Source organism: Polyodon spathula, chromosome 17, assembly GCF_017654505.1.
Source record: "Polyodon spathula isolate WHYD16114869_AA chromosome 17, ASM1765450v1, whole genome shotgun sequence".
In the NCBI taxonomy this organism is placed as follows: Eukaryota; Metazoa; Chordata; class Actinopteri; order Acipenseriformes; family Polyodontidae; genus Polyodon; species Polyodon spathula.
Genome location: NC_054550.1, coordinates 7,728,120 through 7,751,743, shown reverse-complemented (window position 1 = coordinate 7,751,743; position 23,624 = coordinate 7,728,120). Strand labels below are relative to the sequence as shown.

At 36.8% G+C, this 23,624-nt stretch overlaps 1 protein-coding gene and 1 pseudogene across 7 annotated transcripts; one reads left to right on the top strand and one right to left on the bottom strand.

Moving 5' to 3' along the window:
- Window positions 1-1,367: 1,367 nt before the first annotated feature.
- On the bottom strand, window positions 1,368-7,967 carry LOC121330107 (annotated as a pseudogene).
- A 2,314-nt stretch (window positions 7,968-10,281) lies between these two features.
- Window positions 10,282-23,055, top strand: syt8 (synaptotagmin VIII). 7 transcript variants are annotated; one of them, XM_041276693.1, is made up of 10 exons: window positions 10,282-10,514; window positions 13,272-13,354; window positions 17,201-17,350; window positions 18,098-18,261; window positions 18,761-18,856; window positions 19,531-19,698; window positions 19,974-20,141; window positions 20,579-20,696; window positions 21,011-21,144; window positions 22,024-23,055. In XM_041276693.1, exons 2-10 carry the CDS (start codon window positions 13,348-13,350, stop codon window positions 22,261-22,263), a joined length of 1,245 nt encoding a protein of 414 aa, XP_041132627.1. In that variant the 5' UTR covers window positions 10,282-10,514; window positions 13,272-13,347; the 3' UTR covers window positions 22,264-23,055. The 7 variants fall into 7 exon arrangements, with proteins under 7 accessions (XP_041132627.1, XP_041132630.1, XP_041132628.1 ...); XM_041276696.1 differs by having other exon boundaries at window positions 17,185-17,350; XM_041276694.1 differs by lacking the exon at window positions 13,272-13,354.
- Window positions 23,056-23,624: the final 569 nt, after the last annotated feature.

The window sequence follows — 23,624 nt, the reverse complement described above, 5'->3', positions numbered from 1 at the left end:
TAAGTACATGATTGGAATGTGTGAGTGTTCCAAAACCATTTCTATACACCGACCATGTCTTTAGAAGGATGATTTATGTTGAAATAATATGAAGTAAAGCAGACACACAAAAGTAAACGGCCTAAAAATTGAACAAATATTTGTTATTCTTTATCACATATTTGGTTAAAACGCTGTCCAGCCAACAGTACCTTTGGCAGGCAGTTTGTTTTTAAAGGACAGTACGCTTTTCTTTGGGTGATGCTATCCAATTGTGGTTGATAAATCAAGCACCTGACCTAATTCTACAGCCAACTTACAATGCCTGCATTATATTCTAAACGTTATAAGTGACTCAGTTACGAAGACCCCACCCTTATATGGTGTCTCATATTAGATCTTTGAGTCACCTGGTGCAACCTATAAATTAAATTACCTTGCATCTTCACCTGAATGTAATCAATTTGTGTCCAGGCTGCAAACATTATTTCCTGCTATTACAGAGAAAAATTCATGTGAGGTACAAACCCAAAACAAATGTTTCCTGTAGATATTAAACATGCTGATGCAGTAATTTTGAAATCGTATGATCACTGTTTAGCACATTCAAAATCTGCACACATTCAGCTGCTGCTGACTTGCTTGAACTTTAGTATATTTTTAAGGCAACAATCCATTGACACAAAACATAATTCAATATCGAATTGTGGTATAAGTGTTTTGCTATCAGTCACAGCTAACTTTGGGATAGATTTGATCTATCTATACCCAGCATTTTAGTGGAAGTAAATCCACCTAGTTTGTTATAACCAATTATTTTAGGGATGATTCAAGGATGTTTGACTTGATCCAATTCCCCAGTGCTGGAGTATGTCAAATAAATCCCACTGTGGCTTCTCCCGGCAGAAAAATGGTTGATCAAAACAACCCTTTCGAATGTCATGTAAACGGGCAGTAACATAAGACACAAGTGAAAGTTAGGGGACTGACAGGGGGCCTGTGAGAAAGTTGTTATGCTGAGATATAAGGCATGGTGATGAATTCTTTAAAGCCAGCATTATACAGCTATGTATAAGCCAAATGCTTTGTGTCACCCTATGTAATGAACTAATGTTGCTTCATACAGTTGAATGAAACATATTGAATTACATACCGTTGTGTAGTTATCCATATACTTAATGATTTTTATTTTAATTGAAAAAATTCAAAATCTAACATAAAATACTGTATTGCTATTATGGCTTCCAATAAATTTTGCGATATAATTTTGTAGTTTATTTGATTACATGATATTAAATATGGTCATATAGTATCCTAAAGCTCAAGGTGATGCAAAACTTTTGGCCATATCTATACAGTTGCGCTGTTATTTCAAAGGTTAAAAATACAGTGCACAAGTCTGACCTCAAGAGGGTACTGACAAGTTCCTTGAACTTTTTGTTTTACTGCAAATCAATTTTTTCTCTTAAGGCTCTGCTTTTACGGTAATAAGGCACGCATTAATTAAAACATACGGGGTGTTAAGAGATTTTTTTTTTTTTTTTCTGGCCTGAACAAATCGTAGGTACAATCAGTGTTTTTTTTTTGACTGTATGCCATTTATTAAGGCAAAATGTCCACAGAAGGCTATGAATCTTGAAGAAAATAGACCATGGAAATCCTTGAACAATTGTTGATGAGGATTCCTTTTTTGTGACAGTATCCCGAGTTAGTGAACAGAGATAACAATGTGTTTGAAAAACAATGTAAAGTACAGATAATGCAAAGCAAGTGAATGTCTCCATTTTCACCCACATTCATTTTTCACCCCCACCCCACCCCAAAACACAAACCTGAGGCCAATAGAGGATATACACATTCCCTAACACATTTATTTATTAAAGAAAAATTATTGTTAAAATAATACATTGCTTTTGTGTATTTTCTCAGAGAGAACACTTCATTGTAAGTGTGTGAAGAGGAGAGCTGCTCAACCTAGAAACACTGATAGATATGTTGACAAGCAATTGTGTAAACTTTGGTCTATACAGACAGTTGTTTTTGGTGGTTTCTGCATAGGTCCCTGAGTGAAAGTAATCAACTACGAGGAATCACTGGATCGCTGTTTTAGTCCCATGAAGGCATAAAAAAAATTAAATCCCTCATCCATAGTTTGCAGGAAGCCTGGTGGTTGTTAGCAGGTAAACAGCACCAAGGCTGCTAGTGTGCTAACACCCTGGGCCCCCCAGATGTGGTGCATCCCAACATCGAAGATGATGTGTGGGTTGTATCTGGGAGAGATTAGAACCCTTGGGGGCCCCATTCAAGAAGAAAGCTTCATTCATCTCCAGCCCTAAAACGCACAGTCTTGATAGCCCAGGTGCTCATATCCCTGTTGTGCCAGGACTTCATTAAGTAGATACAGAGGGGACTGTTATCCAGGGAGAATTTCTTTCTCATCTCCCCGAGAAGCATCGCAAACTCCTTCAGAGGTCCCTGAGAAAGTAAAAAAAAAGATACCACATTTTAACACAGCATTAAAATTTTCCCATTTAGTTTATTTTTCAAAAATAACCTACTTACAGAAAACAGAGCTAAGAATCTACCTACAGAACTCAGGTTAAGAGGATTAGTTTCCGACACTGGCAACTACCTTTTCCATACTAATCACTGTATTTGAATCACAGACTGGGCATGTTTCTTCAATTTTTTCGTATTGAGATTTTTCGGGTTTAACCCGAATGCACACTTAAGCAATCGGGGGGTAGAAATCGGGTTCAATGGGGTAAAACACAAGAATCAGAAACACTACTTGTAATGTATGATTATGGTATTTAACTAAAGTGTCTCTCACCGTTACCTCTTACTTCTATATGTAACTGGTACAGCTAGTTTAATTACCTCTCAGACAGACTCCCAAAGCTTCTCATAATTCACCGCCTCACAGGGCCCTGTCTATCGGAAGATTCGCTCCGTCTGAGAAAAGAATGATGTCCCCGTTAAACACCACCCTCAGCTGGTCACTGGGAGCCAGAACTTCCTGTTTGAACACCATGGCAGCAGGAATACCTAAACAAGACATTAACATAATATCATAATATATAAACTTGTTTCTCTAAAGTCTGACTGACCATGGAGAGCCTATTGAGATATTTGTCCTGCATTGCTGCTGTATGACATAAGGTAGCATACACAGTACAGGCAGGCATTGTGTGAGATAAAATATCTTCTAAAGTTAAGTGGTAACTTTTTCCTTAATTTAAATACTACTACAACAACTACTACTACTACTACTACTACAACTAATAATAATAATAATAATAATAATACAAATTAGACTCCTGAAATTACTTTTTTTAAAGGTGTAAAGTTCCAAAATGAAAGTGTCAGGTGGGGTTGGGGGAGCTAGATTATGAATTAATGCGGTACAGTAAAACTTGTAAAAACAATGAATAGTACCTCTCTTCAGGTCATTGCAAACATCTGTTGTCTGTAGACAGGAACAATTTCACACTGTTAGAGTGCAGGCATTCTGTGGAATCTTCCTCACGCACAAAACAAAATTGGTGATGTCCAGACCTGGACGACAAAAGAACAACAATGAGTAAACCTCAGGGGGAATGGTGTGTGTGGGGATTGTAATCAACAGAAAAGAGGCTGGCAGTTGAAAGAAAGGACACAAACCTGTAGCCAGTAAATGAACAGAGTTACTCTGTATCATGTTAATCTAAATTTAGCAAGAGGTATCTTTAACAGGATTATTTATTCATTAGCTGGCTTTCTCACCATAATGTTTTGCACTGTTTATTATCCGTGAGGCTCTCTGGGGGCTGTTATTTGAAGCCAGAATCACATCTAACAGCAGTGTTTCCTGGGGATTCTTTTCCAGCAGTTTCTCATTTACAACTTGGGTAGCCTGGAAAACAAAGAACCTAAAGTCAAATCTGGGATCCTAGCCTGGCTGAGGTACATATGCATCATACAGACTAGTGTAAAGCCAAGACCAAGATCCTCTTCACATTTGTGCATTATTAAATATCTCATCAAGCACTGTATAGTAGAAGCCAGAAGCCAAGAGTGCTTTATCAGTGAAATCTACTATTTCAAGTAGATTTCTTTAATTTGCTTTTAATGTTCATTTTGACAAACCAATCGTTTCAGTTAAAACCTACTGAAAATATACAGAGAATATGTTTTTATAACGGGTATAAACGTGAAATAGTTTCTGTTAAAGTATTACAGCATAATGACACCAAATTAGGTTAAAATCTAAATTACATGGTTGGGTTACTAAAACACTGGAAAAGCCTGCAGTTCTGAAGGGCAGTTTCAATTCCATGTCAAAAGAACCAATCAAACAGTCACAACTCCTATACTGTATGTGTCCATGCAATACTGCCCAAACTTGAGCTGCTGTACCTGACTCAAGTATTACCCTACTGATGGATATTTAGCAGCAGCAGCCCTTAAAAAGACTAAAGCAAACAAAATGACAAACTAGACAGCCCACTAAAGCAAATGGATTTCAAAGGATAATGTAAGAGACAAGTGTAGAAGAGTTTACCTTGATGAAGTTAAAGGCCGTGCCCTCCTTCAGTTGCTCATTCTCATTGGCTGATGGTTTTCAAACTCCGCCTCTTGTAAAAACAGCCTGTGCTCCTTCTCCAGGTCAAAGATGGCTCTGGATGAAACAGCGATCACGATCGTTCGGTTTGTGTCTTTCTGCAGAAAAATGATAACAAATATTTTTAGAAAGGGAAATTAGCCTTCAGTGGACAGAAATCTACAACACTGTTTGTGCATCCGAATGCATAACAAAATAATAATATCCAGGGATTTAACTAAGACTCCTATTGAATAACATTCACCCATTCCAGGTTTTACTACAAGCTTGATTAGCCACAATGTATAGGTAACAAGCTCATGTGTCTGATTAAACTATTAGCAAAATCAGGAATGGATCAAACTGCTGTGCAATGGGGGGCTTGTTGCCAACCCTGGTATCTCCTAACAAATCAGCAGGACAGTTTCTGCCATTTAGCAGGGATGTAAATAAGTTTCCAAATGGGAAGTAGTTTGGTCCACATAACAGGTTAGATAAGCCCCAAGTGTAGGTAACAATATGGTTATATTAATTCCACCCCTGAAATATAAAGCTTTAGAACCTGCAACGAAATATTCTGGTCTCATGCTGGTCTATTACTATTATTAGGAAGCCTACTGTGTGATTTTGCCCTGGTGCTAACTCAAGTCTCAAATCTAGTTTTTACTGTAAAAGCAGGTTCCATTATCTATTGTTTATGGGCACCAACGTTGGACTAAAATAAATGTAAAAAGATGTACAGCCTTTACCTGCTTTACTTCAGTATTGAGAACGGTATGTCCACATTGTTCAATTTTTTCCAGGTTTGTCTCTAATAACCCTTTCATGCACAAATTATCTTTAAATGGTAAAAAATAAATAAAAAAAAAAATAAAATCCTCTTGTATTATACTTCAAATGGGGTTGATATATATTAAAAAAATAAAAAATAAATAAAATTCTATAGCGTGGTTAATTAATTATTCATATGTCCTCATTTGAGAACACTGAACAATTAAGGTTATACAAATACTTACATTCTATGCACAAAGCATGCACACAATCAGTATTTTAGTAACACTTATTTAATTACATAAACTATTTCCATAAATGTCAAGTGCGGCTGAGTAATTAAGAAACTTAACTACAGACCACAGGGTCATGGGGTCTGTGGCAGAGCAAAGATCTGCCCTTTTTAAATTGGCAGGGATGGGGTTAATTTCCCCTACCTGCCTGGGTTTATTATGTTCAGGTGGATGGGGTTGATTAGTTGATTAAATGATTAACTTAATTAATGATCAATCAGCGCCCTGCCACCTGACATAAAAGGAGGCCTCTGCTTCCCTCATTTGGGAGGAGGGAGTTGAGGAAGTAGGTTTGTGGGTTGAATCAAGTGAAGGCATTGCCCAGCCTGGAAACCTTTTTTTTTTGTAAGTTTTATTTTTGCTTTATTTGTGTCTAAAGATCTTTGTTTTGCCCTTGTGCACTTTATTTTTGTGTTTTTTTTTTAATAAAATTAGGATTTTTTGAACTGCAGTCTGTCTCTGGGCCTCTTTCCACTCGCCAGCCTGTCACAGGGTCAGATGCCAGGTGTGGATACTACTGCAGCTATAGCCCTGAGCAAGGAGGTACTTTAACCTAAAAGTCGGTCCAATAAAATATAGCCAAATGTATTACAGGAACCAGGATCTATGCATAAAAAATAACAAATTCCCAGCTGGGACACTGCTGCTGCTGTATTCTTGAAAAAGCTACTTGACCCAAAATTGCTCCTGGAAACTTGTGGAAATGTCCCATACATGGTGGGCAGATGGGTACTCTGCATTTTCCACATCAGAAACTGTGTTTTTTTTTTTTTTTTCCATGACATCAGTTCTCTGTCTGTCTTTTCTGGCCAGTGTGCCAACTGGTATTGCACTTCTCTCGCAACTGTCATGGCTGGCGTTATGTTTTCAGAGGGGAGACCTCTTGTTCGCTTCTCTACATTGCCCATGTTGATCAGAAAATGCACAATCGAAGCCTTGAAGTGAAGCAGGTCAAGTGGTTCGGTTGAAGTATTTCACTTGTGGATGAACCCATAAGGGAGGGAAAGGCGCGCTCCTCCAGGGCATAAAACACGACTCGGATTTCACTAAACATAGTATGTCCTAATATAAAGTGGCCAGCCACTGTACAGCATCTAAAGGTGATTTACAAAACGAAAAATATTTAAAATATGTCGTTACCAAATTTCATTGACATTGACACCTATTCACATTTTTCGTGTGTAAAAATAATTACAAAGACCACTGAATCAAACGCGCATACCAGACAGGCTTCCCGTATTTATACCCACAATGTTCGCAAACGAGGACACATGAATACGTTTATTCCTCGTAATTAAAATTGAAAAACAGACAAATAAAACTTTTAACGCTCTCTATAATACTAAGGTTGATCAAAAATACTCAACGTTTCTGTGTTGTACATTAAGCTGTTTGATTTATGACACAACCAGCATCACAAGCTTGCGTACAAAACTATCTCAACTGAATAGCTAATACACGTCCTGGAAAGCAATGCGGCACGTTAAACACAAGGTGCAGAAAACCGCTTTGAGTAAGCACTAAGAACAAGAACAGCAGAAATTATGTATTTGTGAACGAAGAAAAACACGATTTTGTATCTGTCCTCAAATTAGGACGTGTCCAACTTCATAAATAAAAATAAGTTAAAATACAGACGGTAAAAACAGCACACAATATCTGTATGAGATGAAAAGGTTCGAAATACCACCAGTGTACCTACCCAACAAACAGAATTAATGCCATACACTATTTATTATTATAATTAAATATATTACTATCAAGCGTTCGTTACAAACACAATAATACGAAGAAATTCAACGTCAACATACAAATTAAATTTAATACAACTATAACAACACTGCTTCCTGCAACTAAGCTGTCACCTTGACAAGTTCATGTTGACAACATTGTGTGTTTACCACGTTATCCTTAAATATATCAATAAAAACAAAATATACTTGCTTCCGAAAATACTGTCCTCTTCTGGGATGCTGCTAGATTTATATTTTGCTTTTGTTTGCCACTGTTTATGTCCCTCACTCAGGAAGCACGGTATACATTACTTGTAATGCACATGGTGTTCGTTTTTGCAAAGGATCGTGGGAGTTGTAGTTTTGATTCGACACGTTTTTAAATGTAAATCTTCTGCCTAGTTTATACACCCATCTTTACTATAGTATAAGAGTGGCACCAAACAGTTAGAATAACAAATACGTTACTATTGATATAATAGTAGCACATCTTAAGTTAAAAATAAAAACATTACACGTTTTTAACCTTTGTTACATTTTTATTCCTATAGAATTAACACACAGCTCAGTGTTTTAGATACCTGGCCTCAGCTCATCAAGAGATACCATACAGCCAATCTCAACATGTCTCTACCATAAACGGAAAAGTATGCTGAGGCACTTTGCATGACCAGGAGGATTATAATGCAAATATGAGGAATTTCCAAATGTCATGGAGTTGATACTGTACCAGCACTGGAACTATCTAGAAAATGATTTACATACATTAGAAAATGTGTCACAGAATCTAAAGATTGCATACACAATGTTTTTCTCACATTTGCTTACAAATTGTGTGTTTTGCAAAAATAGTAAGTCTCTTGTTTTGTCAATACAGTGCTTGTTGATGAAATACCTATGTTTTACAAGCCTATTTTTAACATACACAAAGAAACGCTACTGTCATTGGTTTGATTTGGAAATCACATTACTGTGTATTGACTCGCCTCCTTTTTTCATGTTATCCGATTTACTTTCCTAGTTCCATGATTAAAGGAAGCAAATACACCGATTAATTTCTGTTTTTCTCATTGTATTTGAGTGACAAACATCCCAGCTAATGCTGTGACTAAGTAAATAAGAAACTTTTACTGTCTTTCTAGAAGTCCAGCACAGTTCTGTTACTGCAGGAGCAGCAGGGTGTTATGATTGTGATGTACAGATTGGGGTCCAGGCAATGAACAACAACCACCTGTTTTTGTTGCAGTTTTATTCTTATTTGGGATTTGACTTTTCTTTTTAATTTGGGTTCCCTTTTCAAAATCCTTTAATACAATGTGGCCCCACCAGACAAACCACAAGCTCTGTTACACAGTTGAAGCAAAACCAACCATTTCTGTATGTTTCTTTATTAACTCGATTTAATAAAACAAAATAATAACTTCCCCGCAATCAACCTCAGGAGTCTTTTCAGAAGCAATTTCGGCTGGAATATTGTAGTGAGTAGGTATGGTAAAAAAAAAAAAAAGAAACATCTAAACAAAATTAATAAGGAATCATGAAAACACAATATGTATTAATACATTAAACAAAGAATCATACATTAAATGGAAAATATATATTAGGAACATGTTGATGATATAAAGTATTCCTTTATGTCAGCAGTATTTCCTTATATTCGATCACTTTTAACCTTTCCTTAAAAAGATAACAAAAATATCAATAAAAGGTTTGGAGGTTGTATTTTGTATATCAGTCTTATCTTGCTAGGGAGTTTTCCTCTGATTTGTGTTCCGTAGCTGGGTTTAAAAACTCTTCCTGATCAGGCACGATAGATAGCATGCATATACAATAGTGTGCATACAATTGCAAATATTACAGCTGAGAAGGGTAATTCCTTTCCTTGATCCTACATCAGAAAGAAACGTGACTGGGGCAGCGTGCTCCTACTGCAGTTGGTAGTAATTATAATACTCACAGTGACACTGATCAGTTGCTGTGATCAAATATCAAGCAGGAATGCTACAAAAAAGAATACTATTCTAAAACAAACTGCATGAATGTATATATTTTTAAGTGTAACCAGATTTCAAAGTATGAGGGCATTTAACAAGAGCTGTACTTGGAACATGATTGACTTAGAAAACCCACAGTGTTTATAATTATGAAGGAGAAGAAAAAGGAGAAATATGTGTGCAAAAATATTATTCATTTTTCCTTTAAAATTCTAGACTCCATTATGGTATAAAACTGACCCTGCAAATCAGAGTATGCAACATGATCCTTAGGTAAGGTGACCATATGGCTTCATGTTCACCTGGACAATTTGGGACAGTTCAAGCTTTTCAACTCACAACCCAAGGCATTCTGGTACCCAAGACACTCTAAGAACTCTTAGCTCCTCAGAAAACTTTTTTCTGTACTTCTAACTCACCTCACCTCTGGGCTGTAAGTACAGTTGCTAAATAGCCTGATGGACAGGAGGAGCTCATTTCTACCCTCATTATCATGATTACAGCTCTGATTTTGTCTTAAAACCTATTTATTAAAAAGTTGAAAGACCACTTTTAGACAGTCCCTTGAGTGATTTTAATAAGCAAGTTTGACTGTAAACAAGTACTATGGTATTTCTTTTTCAACCAAACTGTAAAGAGTGTATAGAGTATAACCATATAATGGTACAGTGCTACTATGGGAACCACAGTACAGCATTGTATATTGTAAAGAACACAGACCTTGTTTTCAACAATGTCTGGGATTCCATCTACAGCATCACTAGTAGGGGGTGCTTGATTGACAGGTGTACTGGAAATTCCAGCCTGCCTGTTGAGTTCTGTGTGGTGGAATTCTCTTCTGCCCCACCTACACATTCTAAAGGGAGGTTCCTGACAATATCAGCAAGTAGACCACTGGAACATGAGGTGTGGCCAGTACTACCAGTCAAGTAATAAGTGTCTCAGGTGTCAGTTGAAAATCCTGTTGGGTAACTCACTAGAACCTAGTTACTATTCACAGTAAACTTTTTGTTTTGCTTTCTTCTGGAAGAACATAGCTGTCTTTAAACAATGAAGGAGATAGAAGACTGGATCTAGGGAACTCTCAAGTTTTTGGATATCACATGTACATTATCAACATTGTTTGGGGCTAGCAGGCTGTATATTTACAGCCAGAAAACAGGTAAGAAAGAAAACACTAAGCAGTGAGGTAGTATTAGTCATCCTAGACAGTTTGGTGTCTAATATGTCCTGTGGACTGTGGTTCAGGATTTGGGCAGCCAACTACTTTGTAGTCTATTGATTTTTTGTTTGTTGTGTTTAACAGGTCAATTGTCACTCTTCTTTAGCAAGTAAAAAACATTTTCTACCACAGAAAGCAAGGTTTCATAGAAGGGTTTCGTGTTCACGGTTTTTGGCAACGCCTGCAGTGTTTGGTTTTATTAATTATTCTGTTGTTGTCATGGTATGTTTCAGAGAGCATGTCAAATACTGTATAAATGTTATGTACTGTAAATAAGAATAAATTTAAGAAGACCTGAACCTTTTTAACCTTCTTAATGCTTTAAACTCGCATCCTTTATATTTCATTTCAAGAAGAAGATTATACGTGTGCATTTTGTCTTGGTATGGTTAAGGTTAACATGGCTAAATATGGCAGGAATCACCTTTACATTTAAAATTATTCAGACAGCAGCTACATCCTATTAAGAAAGAAAACATGACGCTATTTTTGGGCAGCCTGGGGCAGGTGTGATCATTTGCCAGTTTTACACAGAAGAGGTAAACAGAAATTACCTGAGTCAAATTGTAACTGATGTGTGAAAACCAGGAACTCCTAAATCCTGGTCAACTGTTATCTTAGCATCGCTCATATCGTGTGTAGAAGTATGAGCAGCAAGTCTGGCCTACCTAAAGTATATGAGTCTGGGACTATAGTAACAAGTAACAAGCTAAAGTATTTTTTCATTCCAATATCAGTTTCAGTTACTTTACTTACAATAAGGCAGGGTTTAGGCAAATTAACAGTAGTTGTGCGTGCAGGTTTGGTCTGTGTGTCTGCCCATGCCAAACACTCATTTTCTCATAAAAATGCTAGCTTGTATCAGGGCCTATTAACAGTATTCTTGAGTACTAGCTCTTTGATAATGTTAGACTCCCCAGTGAAACCGGCATATCTGTTAATCACTTTACTGTTTTTCAGTGCACTGTTTACTTTTCAGTTTTTATGTGAAGCATAATTTTATGTTAAGGCTTCAAAGGCTAAACAAAATGTGAAGGCGGCTTCATTTCCAATGTACCTACGAGAGAATGGCAACCCCTACACCTCAACATATTGCACACAGTAATGATCCCTTTCTACTTACTTTAAGCTGAGGATGTTTTTCTTTGTAAAAGAGGCCACAAGTCACATTGGGGTCTTTTTCAATTAATACTGCCACCAATCAGAACACATTTATTCTTGCAGTTCTGATACATATACAGAGCTGTCTCTGTCCTTAGAATCAAAGCCACTAAAGTTATATAATATGTATATGATATGTATATGTATGATACATGTTTTTTTTTTTTTTTTTACTGATAACAGCAGGTAATATCATTGCTAGTTTCTGGATTAGATTGTCCTATTCCAGCTTTTCAGTGTGTCAAACAGGTAACACGGCAATAACGATCCATGATGTGGTACGGAACAGAAAAGCCAGAGTTTTATTTATTTATTTATTTATTTATTTATTTATTTTGAATTGCTCTTCCTGCAGTGGTTTAGAGGTTAGATCTCAAACCCAAGTGCTCTAGAGTGGCCATTTAGAAAAGAGCTTTGAAACAGACTTTTAAGTTATAAGTGTAAAAAGTTGTCAGGATGTTAACAATGAAAAGAAATATGACAGGTATGTTATTTAAACAGTTGTAGGAACACATGGGGATGTGTAACTATTTTTGGAACCCCATTACGTACTCTAAGTTTCTCGAATGACTGTGTTTTTACATTTACATGTGTACTTACACATGTTGTTATGCATATTTATAATGTGCTGCTTGAGGGATGACCCGAATTATGACTGGCCATGAGTCCCAGACCATGGAACACATCACGCTACCCACTAAGACCTGTTGCGGGAGGCACCTAATTTCTCCACTCAGCATCTCAGGAGGTCATCGAATGGATAGCCAAACGTTTCCCCTCAAACCAAAGAAAAACAATGTGCTTTAGCATTAGGGTTAAGGTTTTATTGTGCAAAAAGATTTACTTATTAAGTACATTGTAACTATACATAGTAACTTTGTCATAATGTGTAAGTACATACTGTATGTATTTACTATGTAACTACTATAGAAATACACAGTATTTACTGACGCTTAGGGGCTGATGTAAGGATAGGCATGGTGCAAACAATTGGGGCTGGAAATCCTAATTGTCTAGTGGCCAGCCAATTATTTTGCACTGCAGCATATGTAAGCTTAAGAGCAATGCCAATTACTCAACATACACAAATAATGAGCTGCATTCATGATCATGAGGGTCACAATGAGTGGTGCTTGTGCATTGGCTATTTAGCAGCTGCACTTACAGCCCAGAGGGGAGGTGATTTAGGAGTACAGAAAGCAGTAGGCGCTGGATGGGATTTGTGGGGCACAAAAATCAAACCAAACAAAAAAAATGTGTCAGAGGAAGGGCAGCAAAGTCCTCTTGATACACAGAAAGGAAAAGAAAAGTTTTCTGAGGAAGAGCTAAGAGTCCTTCTGGCTGAGGTCACTCAGTATGAATTGAGTTATTTGGAATAGCCTCAGCCAACTATAGTGTAGGAAGTCAATGCTTTCGTTGTTACCAGGACAGTCAACCAGGTAATGAAAAGGTGAAACGATAAGGCCTTACCACTGCATCCTCCGGCATCACAAACTAAGTGACTCTTGGTCTCCGTCTTGCCCTTCTCCTCTGAAGGTTATCGTGCCTGTCCTCAACAAGACCCAAGCATCGCCACATCAGGAAGTGTACCACAACAGCCACCCTGAGGCCAATGATAGGTCTGTGATAGTGTGTTTTTTTTTTTTTTTACAGCTCTTAATTACTCACTTCTACAATGGTTTGCACCTTATAAAGGAGGTGCAACTTTTTGGAGGGCTAGCAATTGCTCCAGTGCAAGGTATAATCCTCACACCTCATTATAATGTTTGTGCCTGCTTATTATTCTTAGATCCCCGCCTAATTCCATGCTCTTTTCTTCAATACATTTCAGTATCATTTATATGATTTAATGATGGCAAAATGCTAATGTGATAGCAGATGCAGAAAGCCAGGTGAAAGGCATTCTTTATATATGCCACATTTTTAGTGGCCGCTAAAGTTCCACTTTAAGTCTGCTAAATACGGTTTACATGTGCAAAATGCCGATTTTGGCCGCAATATGGGTGTTGTGCAGCTGCAAATCACTTTGCACGTATCCTTACATCAGCCCCTTAGTGGAAAGTGCACTGTAGGAGTTTCAATAAAGAACAGGGAGCAGTGAGTGTACTATTGGCATTCTTTATAAGCAATGTTGTTCCTTCAAAGGGGATATTAATGTTGATTTGACTACTGGGTGTGCTGTGTTTTAAGGCTTTGTTTGATGAGTGGATTGTTAAATAGATTATTAGGACGTTTCTTGAAGCATAGTTATCACAAAGTTGACATATGGAAAGAAAAACAAAAGTCCTTTTAGTCCAAAGGTATTGGGCTTGAGAAAGAATGTTTGCTGCCAATGAAGAAATGTTTGACTCATAACAATGGTGTTCTATGAGATTTTCAAACAACACCCTTTTAGTCCACAATTATGCTATTTTGTCTGAATCTGCAGGTAGATGGGTGACACAAAGGCATAGGCATAGATAATGCAAAATAAGAGAAAAAAAATTGATAAAAGAAGTGTTCATTGAGGACGAAACAATTTAAAAAATGTCTGTGTATGCAACATGTTAAGTTTGTTTTATCATACAATAAGGAACCTTTAAGCTACCACTCAGTTGGTACTCCGGTACTGTTTTCTACTGTAGTTTTCATTAGCTTTTAACACATTTCATTATACAATGCCTGGCCCAGCCACTCACAATCGGAAGTCGTTTCCTTCCTCCTTGCTCTGCTCAAGTCCTCCTCAGTACAACAGGAGAGGGACCACAGGCAAAAAGACACCACCAGACTTGTCTTTGCTTCTTAATAACCTTCATTGAACAAGTAAGTGTATTTTGGGTCAGTTTTAGTACCTATATAGTGGAGGAGCTGAAGTATGCAGAAAGTTGTAGATACTTGTTATACTTCTGTCTGGAAATAATGGGGGAGCACTAGTCAGACATTTTGTAAGTACATAACTGTGTGAGCAAAGGCTAAAATGGGATCATTGGCTGAACATGGATTTTTATCATGCAAGGGTTTGTATGGTTTGGGTAATATTCCTCAGAAAGTTACTGCAAGATTTCTGAAGGATTGTACCAGCTCCATATTACATTCATCAACTAGCAGCTTATTAACTATTTCAACCCACAAATTGAATTCTGCTTATGAGAGCCTTTCCTTCCTAGTAAACAGGCTTCAAACCTGGGTAATGCTTTCCTTATAATAAAGCTATTACATGTACATGTTCATACAAATAGCAAAGGCAGTGTGGTGGAGGGCTTGTTGGGATTTTATCCACTGATGTTTTTAATTCAACCAGAAAAACGTTGCATTTTGTCCATTTATTGCATTGATATACCTAAACCCAGGGATTCAAAAGATGAGGTAGTCTAGATTTCCCATCACTTCTTACACAATTTATGTTGCTTTATACATTTTTTTTTTTTTTTACTGTCAAGAATGAATGTTCCCACCTGTTAAAACAGATTTGAAACACACCCTTTTTTGATATTTTTAAAAGCTGGCACTGCTATGCACACTCCCCTCTGAGCTGTTAACACAGAGTGACTAAGCTCCAAGGCCCTGCCTCTTCTGTTGCCTAGTAACAAAGTTTATAGCCCTATGGGGGCACTCCCATGCAACTGCGTAATCGGGCCCATGACATGTTGGCGGTAGAGTTGCAGGACAATACACTGTTTGTTTTCTTTTTCATTTTCTCCCACAGTTTTAAAGCGAGCTTAACTACCACCCTCTCTTTACGCCTCAAAAAAAGTGGGCAAATCTTCACAATGGGATCGTCATACATGCATAAAATGAAAGCATGTTATAAACTATAATATCAACATTTACAAATGGTTTATAAATACAATTTTAAGTGCTTTAAAATATATATAAGATAACATTTTTTGTGGGATGTGTTGATGTTTTTTTCTATGGGGTTCTTTGACCACCTTTTTTTTTAATTTAGTTGTCTCCAATTTTTACCCTGGTTTTCTCCCCAATTTGGTGTGCCCAATTGTTGTCTGTATCCTCAGCCCACCACTTGCAACCCCCCTGCCTACTCGGGGAACGGAGGCTGGAGCACGCGTCCTCTGAAACATGCTCCTGCCAATCTGTCATTTTTCTCACTGTGTATCCACAGTGAGGCCACCAGACCTATAGTGCTGGAGGAAAACACAGATCTGGAGGCTCCACTGCAGAACCACAGGCGCCCTACTGGCCACAGGGGTTGCTGATGCATGGTGGGCTGTGGATTCCCCTGATAGTTTATATTTGTTTAGATCTCCTTCGATTGCAGTAGCCCCATATATAACACAGTATAATGCATGCCACGCATATTGGCAGTCTGTAAGGCGTGTGCCCAAATCTGCAGTATTCTCTTGGGCTTTTATATGCATTATTTATACTTAATATGTATGACTTGTGGTGCCTGTTTGCTCAATGTAGTGTTTAACTAGGGACAGACCTAATGATACAATATAATGACTAACTGAAAGTTAACTGATCTGCAAACACACAAAGGCTAATATGGTAACAAAGCATTAGGTGTAACCAGTGCTTTAGGGCTAAAGACATATTTTTCCATTGCAAATGGATTTTCCAACTTTACACATAATCATAGACTGTGCAGTAATGCCTGCCTTTGCAGTAACTTTGAACAAAACCCGACTTAAATGATATGTTGACAGAATGACAATAAGGCTTGTGTACAATAAAACAACCTTCGTGGGATAGAAACAAACTGGTTTCTAATACAGTACAGCACACAGGATGGTAAACTGCAGAAAAATGTAACCCCCAGAAATATTTGTTAGTATAAAACCAACAATTGTATTATTGTATTGCTTCCAGCAGAGGGTACCATAAGACTACTTCTTGTAAAATATCGTATTACTGTACAGACAAGGAGAACAGGTGCAAGATCTCCGCATACTATTTTCAAGTGATTGAGACTTACCATGCTAGCCATGCAATCTGTTAATATATCTGCATCATATAATATATATTAATAAAGATGTAAAAGTCAAAGCACAGAAAGTGTTTTCATACCCCTTGCTAGCATGTCACAGTCTCCATAAATTCCTTATTATTTTTTACGCTTTGCTTTAGATTTATCCACCTTGATGGTAGTGTTTGGTTTTCTTGCCCCCTTTACTTCCTGTCTCCTAATGTAAAGTAACACTGGAAGTGTTCTTCCAAGTAAATTGGCCATGTTTGTGTCAACATGTCAGAAAATCTAAACTATCAGCTGCAAAACTGACTAGTGCACAAGTTTTTCATTACACTCAAGTAGCAGGTTTTATGTTTAAGAAAAGCTCTACTTTAAGTCCATTTGCTGGCAATAACTGGCCACCTAAATCACTCCAAGACATTTTGAATTATTATCCCAATTTCAATGGGCATGCAGTAGCTAGGTCTCTCAGACACATTGAAAGTCTGAATAACTTGGTCTGTCATACCAGTAGGGTTTATCATTTATTTTTGGCAGTGTTATATTCCTGCAGATTTCATCTCTAACCCATATCCATCGTACCAAGCCATGGCTCCTAACGCTCACAATATCAGTGCTACCACCATAACACCCACTACAGCGTTTAACACCACCACAACAGCCACCCCTGACTTCATCACTCAGCTGCTCAACAAGATCCCATGTAAGTACAGCACAGCTTTCCACTTACACCTAATTCCCTTGGAAACCCCTCTTTCTGATGAGTCCCGTTGAATAGGGAATGATCTATCTCCAAAATAGAAATGTGCATGTAAATAAGCTGAATCTGCAGCTGTGATTTGTATGAAAAAGAAACTTTGCTTAAAATATATTCAAGTCATATGATATAGAAAATTTGTTCCACTGCATTTCTTTAACACAATATACCGGTGGCTTTCCATTCAATGCACAATACTTGTGTTAATTAAGCAATAACCAGCAGGGATATCTAGTGTACAAAACCTCTTCTGAGTGGTTAAAATCTATGACCAAGGTTTTTATACCTTCAAATGAGCTTGTTTTAAACAGATACAGTTGCCATAGATTTTAATAAAAAAAAAAAAAAAAAAGTAAGCTCTTCGTAAGTCTTCAGTGTCTTGATAGCAGGAGCCTTTGTGACATTTGTTTAACAAAAGTGTACCATGTCTTACATTCTTACATACATTCCTTTGACTTCTATCTCTATTGAACTTGTAAATATACTGTAAGCTTCAGCTCTGCAGTTACACATCCTGAAGCATTAATTAAGACAATTGGTCTGATTCTAGTGTCTCTTTCGTTTGTACTTTTACTAATTTTATGAACCATTCTATCTCATATATACCATGCATTTTTTTCTGGCAATAGCGTGGGTGTGTCCAGATTGCAAATAGCTCTTTAATAAAGTTTGATTTTCCCCCTTCTTATATAGTGCCAAGATGGGCTATTTATGCTATAGCTGCAGCTATAGGTCTTGTCGTCTTAATCTGCTTCTTCTGCATTTGTATCAAATGCTGCTGCAAAGGAAAGAAGAAGAAAAACAAAGATGAGAAGATCACATTGGATGGCATGAAAGGATCCACCACAGCAGCTCTGGTAAGATTAATAACATGCCTTCACCAAAGCTGTGTGCTCTAAGAAGTTGAATGCGCGGCAGCTCTGTACACTGTAAACCCCAGTGTTAATCTACATTAAACCATTATTGCTTATTTTGATACATACTATTATTTATTTTTCAGTTTTTTAATTATTATTTTTTTGTTTCGCTTGGTTGATATCGATTCAACCTTTATACAAGTCTACCATAGTAATGTTGCCTGGTATTTTTGCAGTTTTACAATGTTTTTCCCATGGTTATAATATGCATTTAGCATAGTTTACCCTGGTTTGCCATTGCTATTCATTACTATGCTTACCTGTGCTTTACCATGCTTTCGCTATGCTTTATTATACTGTGCTATGCTTTTATTACGAAATCTCATCCAAAAATTTGATTCCAAAAATCTAATTATTATTATTATTATTATTATGACACTTTGTGCCCTGTTTTATTTTTCACTTTCTTCAATTAAAAACTGTTGATTCCTCTTCACAGGTACAGCCAGGCTTAGAGGATTTGGATTATGGTTCGAATGACAAGCCAAAGGGAAAGCTGCAGTATTCTTTGGAATACAATTTTCAGAATCAAGAGGTTCATTCTTTTTATTTGCCTTTATAGCAATCTCTAATTACTTATTTAATGCAGTGCATTTTGAGTCATGTAATGGATGTCTGGTCATCATATTCAAAGCAGTAATTCAGTCGAGTGGTTTGTCTAACACCATAAACTGTAAACCTCATCTATATATCGGAACCACTACTGATACAGGGATTAACCATCAGAACATACAACCCTCCAAACCATTCATACAAGATCAGCATGTCCATACATGCATTGTATTCCTATGCTTTTGCTGACAGGCTAATGCTGTATAAATACAACCCTCTGTAAAGGCATAAGCCATATTTTAAACACGTTTTCAATCAGACTTCAATAATCAGTTTTAAGTACTGGAAACTACATGGATTTTACATAGATAAATTTAGCCTTGCATGTCTGGATATTTAAGGTCTTCCCCGTTCAATTTTACAGTATGTGAAAATAGCCATTTTTGTCATTTTGAGTCATGTGTGCAGGCATTGATTTTAGGTTGTAATGAGGACAGTGTGTGCGTTACCATTATGAACAAGATGCAGCAGCACTTTTTAGTGTTTGATGCTATATAGTGGTAGGCTCCAAAACACTTGGATAGCTCCAGGTTTTGTGACCAATGGCTCACGATAGAGTCCTGTATGTATCTAATAGGCTTCTCTTCCTCTCTGCAGCTCACTGTTGGAGTGAAGCAGGCAGCTGAGTTACTGGCCATGGATCTGGGTGGGACATCTGATCCTTACGTCAAGGTCTACATGCTTCCAAACAAGTCAAAGACGTGGGAGACCAAAGTGTACAGAAAAACAGTCAACCCCGTATTTAATGAGATTTTCAAGTTTCAGGTATGATCCTTTATTACTTCTAAACTGTTAAGAAACCTGAGAGCTTTCATGAACCATTAGAGGGCAATGCCATACAGAAGATAATATTCATATATTAAATTTTGCATTAAATACATTTCATTTTTTACTGTTTCCAAAAAAAAGGTTTTATTCTTTTCATTCAACACATCATTTAACACTTTTTTTGTAAATTCTTCTTCAATCTATAATCATTTAAATTTCCTTTTCAAATGTATACTTCAACAAGTTTCCTATTTCGTTTGTACTTTATTCAGATACCCCAGGCTGAGCTAAATGAATCGACTATCGTGATGCAGGTATATGACTTCAACAGGTTCAGCAAGCATGACATCATTGGGGAATTGAGAATTCCACTCAACACAGTGAACTGGAATCACATAATTGAAGAGTGGATGGAGCTAACTGCAGCTTCTAAATCTGAGGTAATAATATTAAAACAATTCCCAGCATGCTCTTCTATTAAGAACTCCTATAACTGTATCTTACTGTTAGCCCAGAAGGATACAAGTTTGGTATGTTCTTCATCCAATCTCCATTGCTATTTATAAATGATCTAGTATAGTTATAACTCATGTATAGTAGTATTACTATTATACCTTTCTCATCCAATGAGGGGAGCTTTTATTTCCAAATCCACATCCAACATATCAATTTCCCAGCTGTTTTCAAATTCCCGTTTTACTTCATGTTTACAAACTATTTGTTGACATGACATACCCCTTAGATTATGTTCACAAAACATGCTGCATTTTACTTTCTAAATCTGATCTTTTTCTGCCTCGTATTAGTATCATTCAATATTACCCTACCACCTAACACACCATGTGTCAAGAGTTTGAAGCATGTGAATCTATTTCAGCACGAGAACCTTGGTGAGATCTGTTTCTCCCTGCGGTACGTTCCCACCACGAGCAAACTCACCGTTGTTATTCTGGAGGCCAAGAACCTGAAGAAGATGGATGTTGGGGGGCTGTCAGGTAATAATTACCTTTGGGACATATGGGTACAATTCAATATAAAATAAGCATGTGTAAGTCTATGATTTGTATCTTTGAAATTAGTTTTTTTGATATACATAACTGTTCACTGTAGAAGATTATTTCATTACCTGTGAAAAAAAGCCTGAAATTGAATCAAATGGGGGGTTTAAAAATTCAGGCCAGTTCTGCAACCTGTCCTGTTACCTGCCTGATGAAACCAGAGCAGGCATTCAATGGTGTTGCACATGCCCATACTAGACCAAAAAGATGTGTTGCTTCTCTATCATTAGCTATAATAATTGTGTTTTTAGATCCGTATATCAAGATCCAGCTTATTTTGGATAAGAAAAAGTGGAAGAAGAAGAAGACAACAGTAAAAAAGAAAACACTGAATCCCTACTTCAATGAATCATTCACTTTCGAAGTGCCCTTTAAACAAGTACAGGTGAGCTGGGAAAAGGTCAATTCAATTACTATTTAATCAGGAAATGGTGTAATATAAACCCATATATAAACTGGAGTAGTTTATATTTCTATAGATTTCATCAGCATCTCATTGGTGAACCTGAATTGGAATATGATTCACATCACAAGTAGGGTGACCACCTTTTCAAAATGCAAAAATGGGACACCTGCCATTTGTTATGCTGGGGTATATGTACATATTTTTTAAAAACTTTTTTTACTGTTTCCCCCGAGAGAGTGGGCGGGGGTTGAATCAATATATATATATATACATACATACATACATATACTTTTTTTTTATTGTTTCAAATGGCGAGTGTAAGGCATTGCAAAATAATGTGGCAGGGGTGATGCTATGATGTGCTATAAACTGATATACAATGGTCTGACTGTGGTGCTAAACTGTAAGATTGCACTATGTCTAGGAATTTGGGACAAATGTCGTCCCGGAGGCATTTAGCCTGGGACTGGGACTTGATCTTTACATTTCGGGATTGTCCCACCCATTAGGGATCGGTGGTCACCCTAATCACAAGTGAATGAGATTTATGATATAAACCCTTATAAAAGTAGAGCTACAGGCACATCAAAGTGTAATTAAATGTTAATGTTAAAGCATGATAAAACAAGCAAATTTGTACAGTGAATGTGAAAAGGAATGTAAACCGCAAAATGACTGCAAATAAAAAGTTGTACTATTTTATAAGGGTAGGTCAGTGGACATTAGTTGTCACAATAGAAGTCTATCATAAGGTGTTTTACCTGGCCTGAAGCGTATGGATTCTTAGAATGACAACTTTGCAAGGAATGGTTAAGAAACATGCATTTCTTTGAATTTATCTTCACTTTTCCTTTGCAGAAAGTGCAGATGGTCATATCTGTGTGGGACCATGACAAGGTGAGCAAAAATGATGCAATTGGCAAGATCTTCTTGGGCTGCGGTGCAGCAGGCAACCAACTTCACCATTGGTCTGACATGCTGTCAAATCCCAGGAGGCCCGTAGCCCAGTGGCACACGCTGCAGTCTGTGGAAGAAGTAGATTCAGCCTTGGGAATGAGCTATAAATTCAAAATACCTTTAATAAATAAAACATTTTAGAGACTGTCATTTTAATAGGACCCTGCCCAATTTCCTTGGATGTATCTCAAAACGCTATGGACACAAAGCTACTGCCGAGTACACTGGACATCGGGTCTGCACAGGAAATCAAGACTGCCACTTCAAAATGACTGAACGTGAAGCAGATACTCTGAACTAACACTCCCATAGGAAATAGCAGAAAACATCTTTTTCCTCCTTAAACCAGTCCAAAGTTTGATTGTATTAGGTGAAAAAATAGAAATGTTATAGAACTAGCAAGACACATCTTCAAGGCAGTTAAATTACTAAATGTTCTGTTAAGCTTGCCTTTGTTACTAGAGTCCCTAGACACTTTTAACTGAGGTATGTAATAATCAGATTTTGGTAATGTGCAGGTGTACAGCTTACCTTTACTGTCTCAGTAGGAACCTTAACATTAGACTGCTGGGATATTGTATTCGTCATTATTATACATTTAGGATGGAATGTACTTTAAACACATAAAAGGCACTTTAAAAATAATTTTGCACCACAATATGACTCTGTCCTCAAAATACACAGAATAGAAAATGTCACACATTACGAGAGAAGGAGAACCTTCAAAGGGGAAGAATTCATTACTGGTCCAAATTTGCAAAAATATACAACCTTATAAATGTTCTAAAAATGATGCATATTATGGTTTTATTTTTGCATTTAACTTTAATTTAATGATTTGCATATATTTTTTTCTCAATCTTAGATCTGACCTGGGGGGGAGGGCGCATTAAATCTAAATTAACGCCAGCCCTGCCTATTCTAACCAGACCCTTGAAACTTTGTAATATATAATATATATATATATAATATATATATATATCTAGATATATATATATATATATATATATATATTATAACTGATATTAAAACTGTAGTCATTGATAGCACCTATATTTTAGATCAAAGCCCTTATTCATTATTGTCTCCAGTTTCAATTTTTCTACTTGTTGATGATCATGTAACTCTTAATAGCAGCCTGGCTCTTTAGCATTGTATCTGAAATACATGTACAATATATAATATAAAAAAACTGCACTTGAAATTTACATTCGCTGTCATTGAAAGACCATAACTCTCAATATACTTAACAAATGTCAAGAAAGAATTGAATTTTTGGCACCATGTGTCCTTGTCTGTCAATCTGTGTGGGTCACAAAGGATCTCTGTATTTGTGGAAAATAGATAAAGATACATAGATAGATAGATAAAACAGCAGGAATGAGTGGTTACATTGTCCTGAGTAATTTCTTATTAGTTTTATACCATTATAATTGCAACCCAAAGAAAGAGTATTAAAAATGCAAGAGAATACTATACTTAACATTTAAAAAAAAAAAAAA

Excerpts from the sequence above, each read along its gene's own strand:
- syt8 (XM_041276693.1), top strand. Across the intron at positions 17,351-18,097 it reads GCTGCTCAACAAGATCCCAT|TGCCAAGATGGGCTATTTAT; the intron begins GTAAGTACAGCA and ends CTTCTTATATAG. Across the intron at positions 19,699-19,973 it reads ATGAGATTTTCAAGTTTCAG|ATACCCCAGGCTGAGCTAAA; the intron begins GTATGATCCTTT and ends TACTTTATTCAG.